The sequence below is a fragment of the Sorex araneus genome, chromosome 6, assembly GCF_027595985.1.
Source record: "Sorex araneus isolate mSorAra2 chromosome 6, mSorAra2.pri, whole genome shotgun sequence".
NCBI classification, from domain to species: Eukaryota; Metazoa; Chordata; class Mammalia; order Eulipotyphla; family Soricidae; genus Sorex; species Sorex araneus.
Window position 1 is genome coordinate 3,083,717 of NC_073307.1, and position 13,230 is coordinate 3,096,946.

Below are 13,230 nucleotides of genomic sequence, written 5' to 3' on the forward strand. Positions count from 1 at the left end.
CCCCCGCCCTCACTACGAGCCAGACCCCAGCCAGCGGCTGCGCTTACCCCCTCTCGAGAACCCCTCGTCGGCTGGGCCAGGTCCGGCTGAGTCCGTCCAGCTGCGGGTCATCCTGCTGCACTCTGAAATTCCCCCACTCTCTGTGCCAGGAAAGGTCTCGCACCCACAGACATTGCTGCGTAGGAGCAGAAAGCAGCTTTGGACTTTTCGTCTCCACTTCTAGGGCAGTTCTGGGAACCCAGTGCGGGGCCTCGCCCGAGCCCTGAGCCACTCGCCCGGCCCCGAGTCCTGTGGCTGACATTTACCTTCTCAGCCCGTCCTCCCCCGCGCCTGCCTGGGGCCGAAATAACTCGGGGACGTCATCACACCTAAGGCAGAGGCCCTTCAGCATTCATCTTTTTAGGACAGAGACGTTTCCCTGCACACCCCGTATCAGAATCACGCTTAAGAAATGTGGGGCCGGAGAGATAGTACAGTGGTTAGGGCACTGCCTTGCACACGGCCAACCAGGGTTTGATCCCCGGCACCCCTTCGGGCCCTCTGAGCCCGCCAGGAGTGATTCCTGAGCACAGAGCCAGGAGTCAGCCCTTAGCACCACTGCTGGGTCTGGGCCCTCTGCCCGCGCCCCCCTCCAAAAAAGAGAAATTTTATAGAACTCTGGTCACAGGTGTGTGTTAGAATGCTGCATGTGTGGATGGGGTGTGAAAGTATGATAACGGCATCGTAAATCCTGGTACCTCAGGGAAAATGGTCAACAAATAACGCAAAATAAATTTCACAGATCCAGTAGTTCTGGAGAATACACAGTCCATACTTGAATTCGCCCAATATCCCAGGACTGATTGTTCCAGTTTTTTTTTTTTTAATTTTCGTTTTGTTTTCTTGATCCCGACCCATCCAAGGGTCAGACTGTTTCAGTGGACATTCTATTTTGGTCTCTGTAATTTGAAACAGCCTACCACTTCTCTTTCTTTTTATTTTTTACTTCTTGACGTGACATTTGGGGGAGTTCAGGTCACTGGCTTGGGAGAATGTTCGGCCATCTGAGTGTCTGAGCTCTCTCCGCTCCAGAGTCAGGCTGAACCCTTGTTTGCTGGAAGCCCCCCCCCCCCCCGCCCGTCCATCGCCTGCCCCCGCTGCCCACGGAAAGGCACCTTTCAGCCACTCCCCTGTGCCCAGTGCTCTGCGGGCAGGAAGTGGGACGGTCTGGGTATTCTCCTCTCTCTTGGCCTGCTGAGACGTGGTTCTCTTCCTTGCTGTCCTTCCTGACCCACTCGTTGCTCAACACTGAGTTGTTTCAGTTCCAAGTGTTTGATTTGTTTCTCCGTGTCTGAGTGTGATTAGCTTCCAACCTGCTGAAGCGTTGGCCCGCATGTTCTCTGATACTCTTGCGAAGAGGATTGCTGGTTTCTTACCTGTGGAATCCCCCACGCCCGCCCCCCCCGTCCAGTTTTACTGGTTTCTCTCCTCACCTTGGGGTTCTGGTCACCCCAGGTTTGGCAGTGTGAGCCCCTCCTGCCAGCTCTCTGCCCGGCGTCCCCTGATGGGATCAGACTGTGACGCAGCGTCAGGGACAGAGGCAAGGAGTTCTCATCCCTGGCGTTCCAACTTTGGAAAATAGAACCCACTTGTACTTCCAAAAAAGTTGTACCGTTCTGTATTCGTAAGGCCCTGTTTGGGCACCAATTTAAATTCCACTCTATCACAGTGGAATCAGAAAAGTTGGAATTCCACGTAAATGGAAATGATCACATGCTCCCCCTCCCCCACCTCTCTGTCCCCTCCCCCACCTCTATGTCCCCTCCCCCACCTCTCCGACCCCTCCCCCACCTCTGTTTTTCTTTCCTTCTTTTTTTTCCTTTTCCTTTCCTTTTTTAGACTCAAACCTCCCCAAAAGGAGATCCTCCCAACTCAGTGCTTGGGGGGGTCACTCCAGGGGCGCTTGGGGGAACCATGTGATTCCAGGGGTCCATCCTGGGCCTTCCACGTGCCGGGCAGCTGCTCCTCCTGCCAAGTGCTCTTTCAGGCCCCCAGAGAATTTTGGCTTTGTTTTATTTTTAAGTGGGAAGGGACAGTTCTTGGTTATAAATACAAGTTGGTTTTGGATAGAAAGATGTAGAAGAAGCCGGAGTTCCTTTTCTTTGGGCTATTTCCAGAAATTAAAATCACGATGCAAGAGGTAATAGAGAAATTTGTCTGAATTGAACAGAATCAGTTTCTGTCGGCTCTGGGGAGGCTGGGTTAGCCCCGAGGTGCTTGTAGTTTCCACTGCTCTGGATTACGGATCGACCGGTTGACTTCTATCTCACTGTCGTGCACAGTAAGCTTATGCTGCTGCTAAAAGTCAGAAGCCACACGAAATAAACAGTGAGCGCAAAACCAAACCAAACAGGCCCCCCCGCCCCGCCCCCACCCCCGCCCCCCATAGATGTCTGCACACTCGGGATGAAACTCCCAGGCTGTGGGTTCAGATCCAGGCCTGAACATGTAGCAACAGATAAGGAGATTATTCTCTGTTCAGACCCTCGGGCGGGACCGGCTTAACGGCTCCGAATGACAGACTGTGCGTCCCTGTCTGCAGCTCTGCCTCCCCGGAAGGATGACGTCGGTCCTCTCCTGCCGTCCTTCCTGGTCCTCTCTGCTGGGCTCCTCGGCCACCGCCGTCCCCTCACGAGCACCCACGTCCCAGTCTTCTTGGGAACACGAGCGGACCCAGCGGGTGGGGTCGGGACCCTCCTGCGGGGCGGGCGAGTCTCAGGCAGCAGCTGGGTCGGGGCCTGCGTCCGTCCCCTCCCTCCTCTCCCCCCGCCCCGTGCTCGGGAGGCAGGGGGTGGTCGTCACTAGCTTTGCTGTTTGACGGTGACTCTTCCCAGGCCGTGACCTGCCGCAGACCTGGGCCGGCTGCACACGTTCCCGCTGCATCCTGAGCCGAGGGGCGGCTCCAGGCTCTTGGCCCTGGGTCCAGGGCCGGGGCGGCTATAGTCCTGGCCCGAGAGCTGGGCTTCGGAAGAGGGGTCCCTCACCCCCAGCCCCCGTCCTCCCATGACCTGCGGGGGCCGAGCTGGGGGAAGTTGCAGATGACGCCGGCACTCGGCCGTCGCGTGGCCGGTCCCTGGGCCGCTACCTCGGAGGACAAAGGGTCTTGGGAGTCACGTGCAGAAACGGCCACGGCACCGCAGTCTCGGGGCCACTCACCTGTCGGCGTTTGACCACTGTGTCCTGCAGGCCTGATGGGGGGGCAGGAAAAAGGCAGGAGGGGGCGGTGGGGGGACCTCGCGGCTGGACGGGGCTCACACGTGACGTCCGAACGCTGTTTGCCTGGCCAGTCCGGGCTTGTTCGCTTTTGAGTTAAAATAACGCCAGGAGGTTATTTTCAGGGCACTCGGGAGATTAAGCCCTAGGAATGCTGAAGAATTTGGAGCGTGTTTTGCCCATTTGGGCTGAAATTTGGCACCCTGGCCTGGCCCTCTCCCAGCCACTCGCCGACGGTGAGGTCAGCTCTGTCGGTGGCCATCAGATGTGGTCAGGGGGCCTGTCCCTGCCCCCTCAAAGGGCCAGCGAGCGAGGCTACCTTCTCCGGTCAGCCTGCTCACCACAGACAGTTTCCGCCCAGTCTCCTGTGAGCTGCTCGACAGGTGCTGGGGCCGTGCCTGGGGGTAACTCAGCCTGACGGTGCTGGGCCATGCCGGGGGGTAACTCAGCCTGACAGTGCTGGGCCATGCCGGGGGGTAACTCAGCCTGACGGTGCTGGGGCCGCGCCTGGGGGTAACTCAGCCTGACGGTGCTGGGGCACGCCGGGGGCGGGGCTGCCGGGGTGGGGGCTGCAGTGCTGGTCATGCACATTGCTGGGTCCCCAAGTGAGATTCTTGAGGCTGGAGCGGTAGCACAGCGGGGAGGGCGTTTGCCTTGCACGCGGACAACTCGGGTTCAATCCCCAGCATCCCATAGGGTCCCCCGAGCACCGCCAGGAGTGATTCCTGAGTGCAGAGCCAGGACTGACCCCTGAGCATGGCCGGCTGTGACCCAAAAAGCAAAAGATAAAACTAAAAAGCCAGCAGAATGCGGTTCGAAAGGCCTTCTAAGCCTGAGCGTTGCAGCCCGCAGGTGAATGGGGCTCTTGCTCCCCTTCCCGGACACCCTCGCCCCCCCCCCCCCCGTGCTGTAGCCCCAGGAGGGCAGGTGCTGCCGTGGGAGTAAACACACGAGTTCAGGCCCCGCGGCCTCCTGCTCGGAGGGTCAGTCAGGAATCCCGCGTCCCGGGAGCCCAATTGGCGTCAAGAGGGGCGGCCATTCCCCACCCTCGGGGCGGTTCCCGAACTGGTCACTGCGGCTTGGTGGTCACGTCCACACTCCAGGCCACTAGAAGGGGGAGCTTACCAGTGTACCCCCCTTTTATTTTTGCTTTTTGGGTCACACCCGGCGATGCTCAGGGGTTACTCCTGGCTCTGCACTCAGGAATTACTCCTGGCGGTGCTCAGGAGACCCTATGGGATGCTGGGAATCGAACCCGGGTTGGCTGCGTGCAAGGCAAGCGCCCTCCCCGCTGTGCTATCGCCCGGCCCCTGTCCTGCCTCACCAGCTCACACCACTCCACCAGCCACACTGTCTCTGTCTCTTTCTGGGCCCACCTGTGCTCCAGGCCAGCGTGTGCTGCCAGGGCCACACCAGGCACGGCACATGCGAAGCACATGCAGAGCACATGCGAAGCACATGTAGAGCACATGCAGAGCATCGCAGCCCTTTGAACTCCCTCCCCCTGACCGAGCTTCCCCCATTTTTTGTTTAGGTTCTGGGGCCGTACCTGTGGGTGCTCATTCCCCACTAAAAAAAAACAAAAACCCACAAGCCCCAACCCCCGCCTTCTGCTTCCCTGCACTTTGAAATGCTGCTGGTTTACTCCGGGTTTGCAGTGCGGGGTGGGTGCTGGGAGCCACACGCCTCGCCCTCCCCTGCCGCTCTCGTGGGCGCCTCCCGCTCCGGGCTGGCGGTGCCCACCTCCCCTGGGCCAGCCCCCCTCCCCGGAGGTGCCCTGCCCAGCCATCGCTTTCTGGGGGGGGGCGGGTGCAGACTGCCCTAAGCCACCCGCTGCACCGGGCAGCGCTTGCTGACAGGCTTTCCCGCCGGAGCAGCGGGTGGCCGGCTCCCTTGGCGGCTGGACTCCCAGCCCCCCGAGTGACCGTTGGCCGAGAGCCGGCCGGGGCTTCCCCAGCCGCTGGCCTGGAGACCCATCGGAAACACTGACCCCGAGGCCCGGAGGAAACATTAACAGGCCCTGGGAATGTGCGCTTGGCTGGGGAGAGACTAGGGACAATAAACGCCTTTGTTCCCGGAAAGCTGGCCGGGGTCAGGGGTCACAGGCGGGCAGCCGGGGCGGCTTAGGGTCTCCTGGGCAGCCTCGGAGACTGACTTCTAAATGGTAAACGGTTCTCCCCTCCCTCCTTCTTTCCCTCTCTGTCTTCCTCCCTCCCTCCCTCCCTCCCTCCCTCCCTCCCTCCTTCTTTCCCTCTCTCTCTTCCTTTCTCTCTCCCTCTCCCTCTCTCTCCTTCTCTCCCTCTTCTTTCCCTCTCTCTTTCCCTCTCTCCCTCTCTCTCTCCCTCTCTCTCTCTCTTCCTCTCCCTCTCCTCCTCCTCTTCCTCTCTCTCTCACTCCCTTTCTCTCTCTCTCCCTCCCTCCCCCCTCGTTCCTGAGACCGTCCAGTTTCCTGTGTGTGGGGGGGGGGGGGCGCTGTCCCTTGCCGACAGAGACGCCCTTAGACGGGTCCTTTTCTGAGATCCTGGCTGTTGGGCCGTGGGGCTGCAGAGGCCGCCCGGGTGTCACACCATGGTTAGGACTGACAGAACATCTCTTGGGTGCTCGAGGCTTACTCTTGGCTCTGTGCTCAGGCTCATTCCTGGTGGGCTTAGGGGCCCAGAAGTGGTGGCAGAGATCAAACCCGGGTCGGTGGGCCTGAGGGTGAGGGGGGCGCGGGTCGTGCGGCTCAGGCCCTGTGGGCTGTGTGGCCGGGGGGCCGCGGGATGTGCCTGCTGGTCTGGGGTCTCCCCGCGCCCGACGCCCCCGTCTCCCCTCACCCCTGCCCGTGCCCAGTGTGCCCGAGGGCTGGCTGGTGAGCCCCGGGTGCCTTGAGCCGAGTCTGGGCAGAAACCCAGTGATACGGAGCCGGGTCCCAGGGCATGGAGCCGGGGGGGCTCAGGGGACCCGGGGTGGGGAGGGGGCACTCGGACCGTTCCCTCAGGTCTCCGAGAGGCGTCCGCGCCCCTGGTCACCGTCGCTGGACACGGTGCATCCTCTCTCTCGGCTCAAGGCAAGCCTGGGCGTCCTGCAAGGCTTGATCGCCAGGCACTCTCGGGCAGCCGAGGCAGTTCCAGAAACTTCCAGAAAGTTCCGCTTCCTGTAGACACAGGGTCTGGAAGTGGGGGGGGGTCCCCCCACCTCTCTCCCCTGTGACCGTCTCTCTCGTCACCGGCCTCTTGCATGGGGACTCGTGTGTCCCCCTCCTAGGCGGTCTGTTGGGTCACCCTTGCTCTGGAGACGCTGGTCCCCTCTGTCCCCTAGCTCCTGGCTCTCTGAGGGGTGGCTGGTGGGCGCCTGTCCCCCAGCTCTGTGTGCCCCCTGGCCTTAGGGGGGAGCGTCGCCGCCAGCAGGAGCCGGTTATTCTCCCCTCCTGACCACGAGCCCTTCGGGCCAGGGTGGGACTCGGCTGTGGGACGTTACTTGCCCCGTGTGTGCGACGTCCTGACCCCAGCCCCCGGCGCACCCCCCCCAGAGGGAGGAGAGAGGGAGCTGTCCCCAGCGTGCGGTGGCCAGGGTGGGCCCTGCTCAGCTTGGCTGCCTGAGGGCTGCCGGGGTTAAGCCAGGAGCCCCCCTCCCCCCCGCCACAGCCGCTGCCCCCCCGGGAGACAGACCCCAGCCGGGGCGCCCGGGTTGGGGGAGCAGGCCCAGTGCCCTCGGGATCTCGGCAGGACAGGGTCTCGGAGGGGACCCGAGACGGTGTCGGGGCAGGCAGGACGGCTGGTGTAGTCAGTTTCCCCGCCGCTGTATGGGGCCGTCGAAGGGTCCCGGCGAAGGACTCTCCCGGCTGCCTCCCAAACGCCGGGTGTTCGTGCCGAGCCCGATGTGGAACCGTTTCCAGTGTTGTGTCTAGTCCAGTAGCGTGTCTGCCCACGGGCGGGTGACCGGAGCCCATCGCATCCCACCCCTGCGGGGAGCACGTGTGGGTGAGCTCGGCCTCGTGGGCGAACCCGGGACCTGCCTCCACGCTCCGCTCGGCTCCGCCTTGCCTCTCCCACCTCCCTTTCTGGCCAGGTGACTTTTGCCCTCGGCTGCAGTACGTTTTCCACTGCCCGGTGACAGGCCTGTGTGCACACGCACCCACACCGCACACACGCGCACACACGCGCACACACGTGCGTCCATGTCGTCCACACGCTGCTCTCCGCCGCGGCACTCGTCTCTGCCTGCCACTCGCTTGTAAACCCTCCGTCTTGCTGCCCGCCCCGGCCCTGGCAGAGCCGCGGGTGACGCCGTGCCCTCTCTCCGCAGCGGTGTGCCACCCCCCGTGCAAGCACGGCGACTGCGTGGGCCCCAACAAGTGCAAGTGCCACCCCGGATATGCCGGCAAGACCTGCAGTCAAGGTAGGAAGCCCCGGGCCCCTCGCGTGACGCCCTGTCCACTCCCTGTCCACTCCCTGTCCACTCCCTGTCCACTCCCTGTCCACTCCCTTCCCGTGTGGAAGATGAGACAGGAACCGTGAAACCTGTCAGTCCCCCCGCTGTTCCCTCAGCATCGTCCCCGCGGTTCGGGGATGGTGGCCCGGACTGGCCCGTGATCCTCGGGCTAGCTGGGAGGCCCGGTCAGCGGCCGGAGCGAGGGCGGAGCCTAGTCCTGGTGCCCGCCGGGAGGGAGGGTCCCCTCACAGGTCGGTTCCGTCCCCTCCTTCCCGCCAGCAGTGAGTGACACCAGGACGGGGTCAGCCTAGCGAGTCCCCCTTCACTGCACCCAGTTGCTAATGACCCTGGGAGGGGGCTGGGGGGGTCTCCGAGGGCTGGAGCACGCGCCTGCCTGCAGAGGCTGCCCCACTCCGCTCCTCTGAGCACTGCCGGGGGAGCAGTGTGTGTGCATCCTGCTCGGCTGGGTTGGATCACTCGCCGAGGCTTCAGACCCCCGGGCCCGGCTCGGAGGTGCAAGTAAGGGAAAGCGAATGTCCAGTCCCCCCGGCCGCCCGGCTGTGCCCTGTGCTCGGGCCCCGGTGCCGACTGGCTGGTGAGGAGTCAGTGAAGAGGAAGCGGCCTTCTCCCTTTGCGGCTCCTTTGCGGGGCGCGGGGTGTTCTGCTCAGGTTCACCAGATTTGCTGGGCAGAGTCCGACCCTCGGGAAGGGAAGGGAGCAGAGGAAGGCAGGGGAGGTCCCAGGACGGGACAGACGCGCGGCTCCTTTTCGTTTGGCCTCGGCCTCTGGGCCTCCCCGGTGGCGCTCAGCGGCTGCCCCGGGCTCTGCTGCCCAGGGATGGCTCGCTCCCGGTGCTCCGGGGCCTGTAGACCGTGCCGGGGGCTGGGCCGGCTCCCGGAGAAGCCCTGAGCCACGTCGGCCGGCCCAGCCCCCGGCTCAGACTTGCCTCTCTCGGGGGCGAATCCCAGGGGGACTCCTGGGGGCAGGGCCAGCCGTGGGGCTCGGGTGGGACCCGAGGGCGTCTCTGAACAGCTCTCGGACACCGCAGAGGCGGGATTCCCTTCCTGGGGGGGCGGAAGCGTCGTGACACGGGGAGTCGCTGCCCGTGTGACTCTGGTCTGCGGCCTCTGCCCGTCCAGGTCCCCCTTACGGCGGCTGCCCCTGCGGCCACTCCCGTCCTGTGCTCCGAGGCTGCGGTCACCCGCACTCGGCCCCAGCCCCAAGTATCACTTGCGGTCCAGGACCCTGGAAGGAGAGTGGGCGGGGCTCTGGTCACTGCTCTGCCGGCTCCTCGGGGTTGCGGTGCCGGGTTCTGATCCCAGGATGGACATGAGTGGGGGAGGAAACACACTGCAGGAGCTTTACTGTTTCTGGGGCGTCAGGCACCCAAGGGGCGGGGCCAGGGCCCCCCCCCACCGTGAAGGACCCCCTACCCCCAACAGGGAGGATTGGTTTACTCTCCTGCCAGTGGCTAAAATTGTACTTCTAAAAAAGTGAGTCTCCTTGCTCGCCGTTGCTCAGTTGAATGGAGACAGTTGGTGGTTAGGGCTGTGTGTGTGTGTGTGCGCGTGTGCGTGCGTGTGTGCGTGCGTGTGTGCGTGCGTGTTTGTGCGCGCATGTGTGTGCGTGCGTGTGTGCGTGTGTGCGTGCGTGTTTGTGCGCGTATGTGTGTGCGTGTGTGTGCATGTGTGCGCGCACGCGTGTGTGTGCGTGTGTGTGCATGTGTGTGCGTGTGTGTGCGTGTGTGCGTGTGCGCATGTGTGTGTGCGTGTGCGCGTGTGTGTGCATGTGTGTACGTGTGTGTGTGTGCGTGTGAGCGTGCATGCGCACGTGTGGGGACTGAGTGGCTGAGTGTCAGGACGATGCGGCTCAGAGACATCGCAGAGAAGAGCCAGCAGGAAGGGGGCCCGGGCTCTGAGGCGTGTGGCCGGGCGCCCCCGACTCCCGGCGCCGTTTGGCCTCTCGGAGACGGCTGGGGCTGCGCTGGCCCGGGCCCGAGCTGATCCGTGTCGCCTTCCTCCCGGGTGAAGACGCGCGCTTGTTCCCAACTCTTGACCACGCCCGCGAGCAGCCTCCTTACCGGCCCCCGGACCTCCAGGCCACCAGTGCACCGGCGAGGGGTGAGCGTGCGCCCGCAGGCGGCCTTGCCCGCACCCTGCCCCGCACGGCTTGCTGCAGGCACGCGGCCGCGCCTCCGGCTGCTGCGGGCAGGGCTGGCGCCACCTCCCTGCCCACCCGGCCCACTCGCGCTGCTGCAGAATCACGTCTCCGCAGCCCCCTGCCGCTTCGCTTTCTCTCCCCGGGACGGCGGCGCCTTCCTCCTCTCCGCCGCCTTGGCTAAGTCGCCGCTCTCCCAGAGCACTGGGGCCGAGGGGGCTGAGCAAGGCAGAGCTGGGAGCGACCGAGTCTCTGGGTGGAGAGTCCAGCGCCCCTGGAAGCAGGCTGGACACGGGCCCTCTGCTCTGGGCGCCTGCCTGTACGGCTCGAAGGCGGGCACTCGGGACCAGCCCGAGAGGGACCGTCCCTGCGGGTCAGAGCCGCGGGGGAGCCCAGCGCCCTCTGCCCAAGCCCGTGGCTGGAGCCTGTGCCAGGACCTGTTGTGCAAGCTCAGAGGGTGCCAGGACCTGCCCCGAGCACTGCTCGCCTCGGGATTGTTTCTGCGAGTGACCGGCCTGCAGTCCCGGGACGCCGAGAGCGTCTCTGCCTCTCTCCGCTGTGGCCGGGGGTGGGCGTCAGCGTCCCTGCAGGTCAGAGTTGGAGTCACGGCTGTTGAGCCGGTGCCCCGTCAGCCTCCGACGTCCCGAGAGGCCTGGGGTGGGGGTGTCGGCCCCAGGGCCCCTGCAAAGGTTGTGCCTCACGGGGAGCAGACGGTCGCGTGTGTCAGAGGAAGCGAAGGTTGTTTTCCTGAAGAGTCCGTCGGGTGGGCCCGGGCTGAGGGTCCGGAGGCTGGAGCACGTGTGTTCAGTCCCCAGCACCCAGTGTCAGTGGACGTAGCCCCGGTGGCCCCCAGCACCCCTGGGTCTGAGCACTGAGATGTCTGGGTCTAGCAGGTTGGTGTCTCGGGAATGACCTGTGGGCTCCGCCCCCCACCCCCACCCCCCGAGCAGAAGGAGCGAGCCCGCTGGCCCGTTTCACTCCCTCCCGTCAGGCCTCTCGGCTGCTGCTCTGTGTTTGCATGTCCATGCAAGCCTGGCTCTGTCCTCAGCGCGGTCCTCACGCTCTGCGGCTTCTCCTTTGGTTCCGGTCCGGCTCCTCTCTGCTCCCCGCAGTGCTCCGGACCCGCCCGCTGCTCCCAGCTACGCCTGACTGGTGCCCGTGCGGCGAGAGTGCGTGTGTCCTAGCCAGGGCTCTGAGCCGAAGTGACCACACCGTCAGGGTCTGTTTTAGGACCCAGGGCGCACACGCACAAGCCAGGCTGCCCCGGGCTCTCGTCTCCTGACGCGCCATCGGAGAGAGAAATTGGCCTTAGGACTCTTAAACACTCAGGAGTCCTTTCCTGGGGTCTTGTTCTGATTTGACAACATGCAGTTCAGGGGAGCACCCGCGTGCTTAGGTCATTCCGGGGGCCATGACAGGAGCTGTATGTTGAAAGTCCTTCTGGAGTTTCTGCAGTGCCAGAGCAATTAGGTCAGTCCACAGGACTTTGAAGGCCGCGCTAGGTCAGTGTCAGAGTTATGGGCATTCCTGTAGACCCCCAGCCCTGAGGCCAGTGGTCTCGGCCGCTGTGGAGCCCCCTCCTTCCTTTCTGCGTGAGTCGCTAGGCCGGGAGCACGACTCAGGGTCTCGTGCTGGGGAGGCCCAGGAAGAGCCACTCCAGGTCGCCCGCCGTGGGGTGCAGGCCCACGTGTGTGGGCGCTTAGGAATCCAGTCAAGAGACACTCCCCTTTGCCCAGGTTCTCGCGCCCCGTATTCCGCGGTGATTTCCTGCCGTGGAGAGCTCTTTCATTCCCAGTGACCTTCCCTGTGCCTCGACCTCCACGACCGCCAGCCCTGCAGGGTCACTTCCCAGCATTTCCTGCAGGGTCACTTCCCGGCATTACTGCCCAGCACCTGGCCCGATCGCGTGGTCGGACCCGCTAGTTTCACTTGGCGAGCGCCCGTTGGGACAGTGCCCGAGGGCATGGCCTTGGGCACGCTGTCCCAGAACCCGGCGGGAAGGTGCCGGGCAGTGCCCAGCTGTGGGGGGCGAGTCTGCTCACTGCGGTGACACCCAGGGACGGGGCAGAGAGGAGCGGGAGGGCGTCCCCGTGTCTCCTCCTGCGAGGAAGCTTTGACTCCGGTGAACAGAGGAGAGAGATAAGACGATGTTGGCACTGCAATCTGAAAATGCCTGCTCTGGGGGGCGGGGGAATGTATGTAGAAACGTGACCCTGTTCCTGGTGCCCCTGGCTGGGCAGGGGGCAGTGAGGGAGAGTTGAGGAGAGACGGAGAGAGGATGGCGACCCGGGGCTCACCCCTGTGACCTCCTGCTGACAGGTGAGAGCAGTTAGAGCCAGGGAAGCAGGACGCGCCCTGAGAAGCAAGCAGGCCCGTGGCCTTCACGCGCCGTATGATTTAATGGCTCAGCTGAGCGATCTCTACAGATTCCCAGTAAACGAGCCGACCAAATTCAAATTAGATTAGATCTGAGAACGACGTGCAGAGTGGCTCCCTCTGTAGTTCTGGTTTGATGCAGCGCCATGGATTAGCGGGTAATTTAATTATGTTAATCAGGCGCTTGTGCTGGCAGCTCCAGACACAGTAAATGCAGCTGGTCTCTTCTTAACGACGCCCGTCGGGGCCGGGCGCTCTCTGGCCAGCAGCAGTCTGACCACTGGAGGCGCAGCGTCCAGCTGGAGTCGGGGATGCCTCTTAGCACGTGGCCACAGGTTTCAGTTCATGTGGAGCCTGAAACTAATAAACCTAACCTAGGGGCCAGCAGCCCACGAGGCACCACTGCCCGGGACGCGTCCATTCCCAAGAGCCCTTCCCCTCGGTGGACGCTGGTTTCCCCCGTTTTATCCCGTGTCCACTGCAGACACGGGGATGAGCTTTCTCCCCGAGATGAGCAGGGCGGGCGAGGCCTCCGGGAGCCGTGAGGCCCGGGGCTGTGCTTTCCTCGGGGAAGGCCGCAGAGGTCAGCGGAGGGCCGGAGCCGGTCAGGGCCCGAGTGAGGAGACAGTAGGACGCGTGCTGGAGGACACGGGTGCCAGGAGCGGGGGGGCCCGTCCTGGCAGTCCCATCCCCCAAATGCGTGTCCACGAGGACCCGCCCCTGTCCCTCCCAGGCGGGGACCACACGCGCAGCGTTCAGCCGAGCGCCCAGCCGGTGGTGGGGGCGGGTCTGTCTGGTGCGTGCTGAGTGTGGCTGCTCTTCCTTCCTCCTCCTCTCCCGGGGCACGGCGGGGAGGGTGGCCGCGTCATTCCCGCCCCCCCCCTTCCAGATCTCAACGAGTGTGGGCTGAAGCCGCGGCCGTGCAAACACCGGTGCATGAACACCTTCGGCAGCTTCAAGTGCTACTGCCTGAACGGCTACATGCTGATGCCCGACGGCTCCTGCTCCAGTACGGCCAAGGCCCCGGGGCGG

At 63.9% G+C, this 13,230-nt stretch overlaps 1 protein-coding gene across 6 annotated transcripts in view; it reads left to right on the plus strand.

Annotated features, from left to right (window-relative positions):
* The window catches only part of NPNT (nephronectin), a 44,596-nt gene that overhangs the window by 15,801 nt on the left and 15,565 nt on the right, over window positions 1-13,230 (plus strand). For 2 of the 6 annotated variants that reach the window (XM_055142322.1, XM_055142323.1), the window contains 3 exons: window positions 7,540-7,632; window positions 9,696-9,785; window positions 13,088-13,207. In XM_055142322.1, the coding sequence (XP_054998297.1) occupies window positions 7,540-7,632; window positions 9,696-9,785; window positions 13,088-13,207 (303 nt within the window). The remainder of the gene's footprint in view (window positions 1-7,539; window positions 7,633-9,695; window positions 9,786-13,087; window positions 13,208-13,230) is intronic. The other 4 variants (XM_055142324.1, XM_055142325.1, XM_055142326.1 and 1 more) reach the window with 2 other exon arrangements.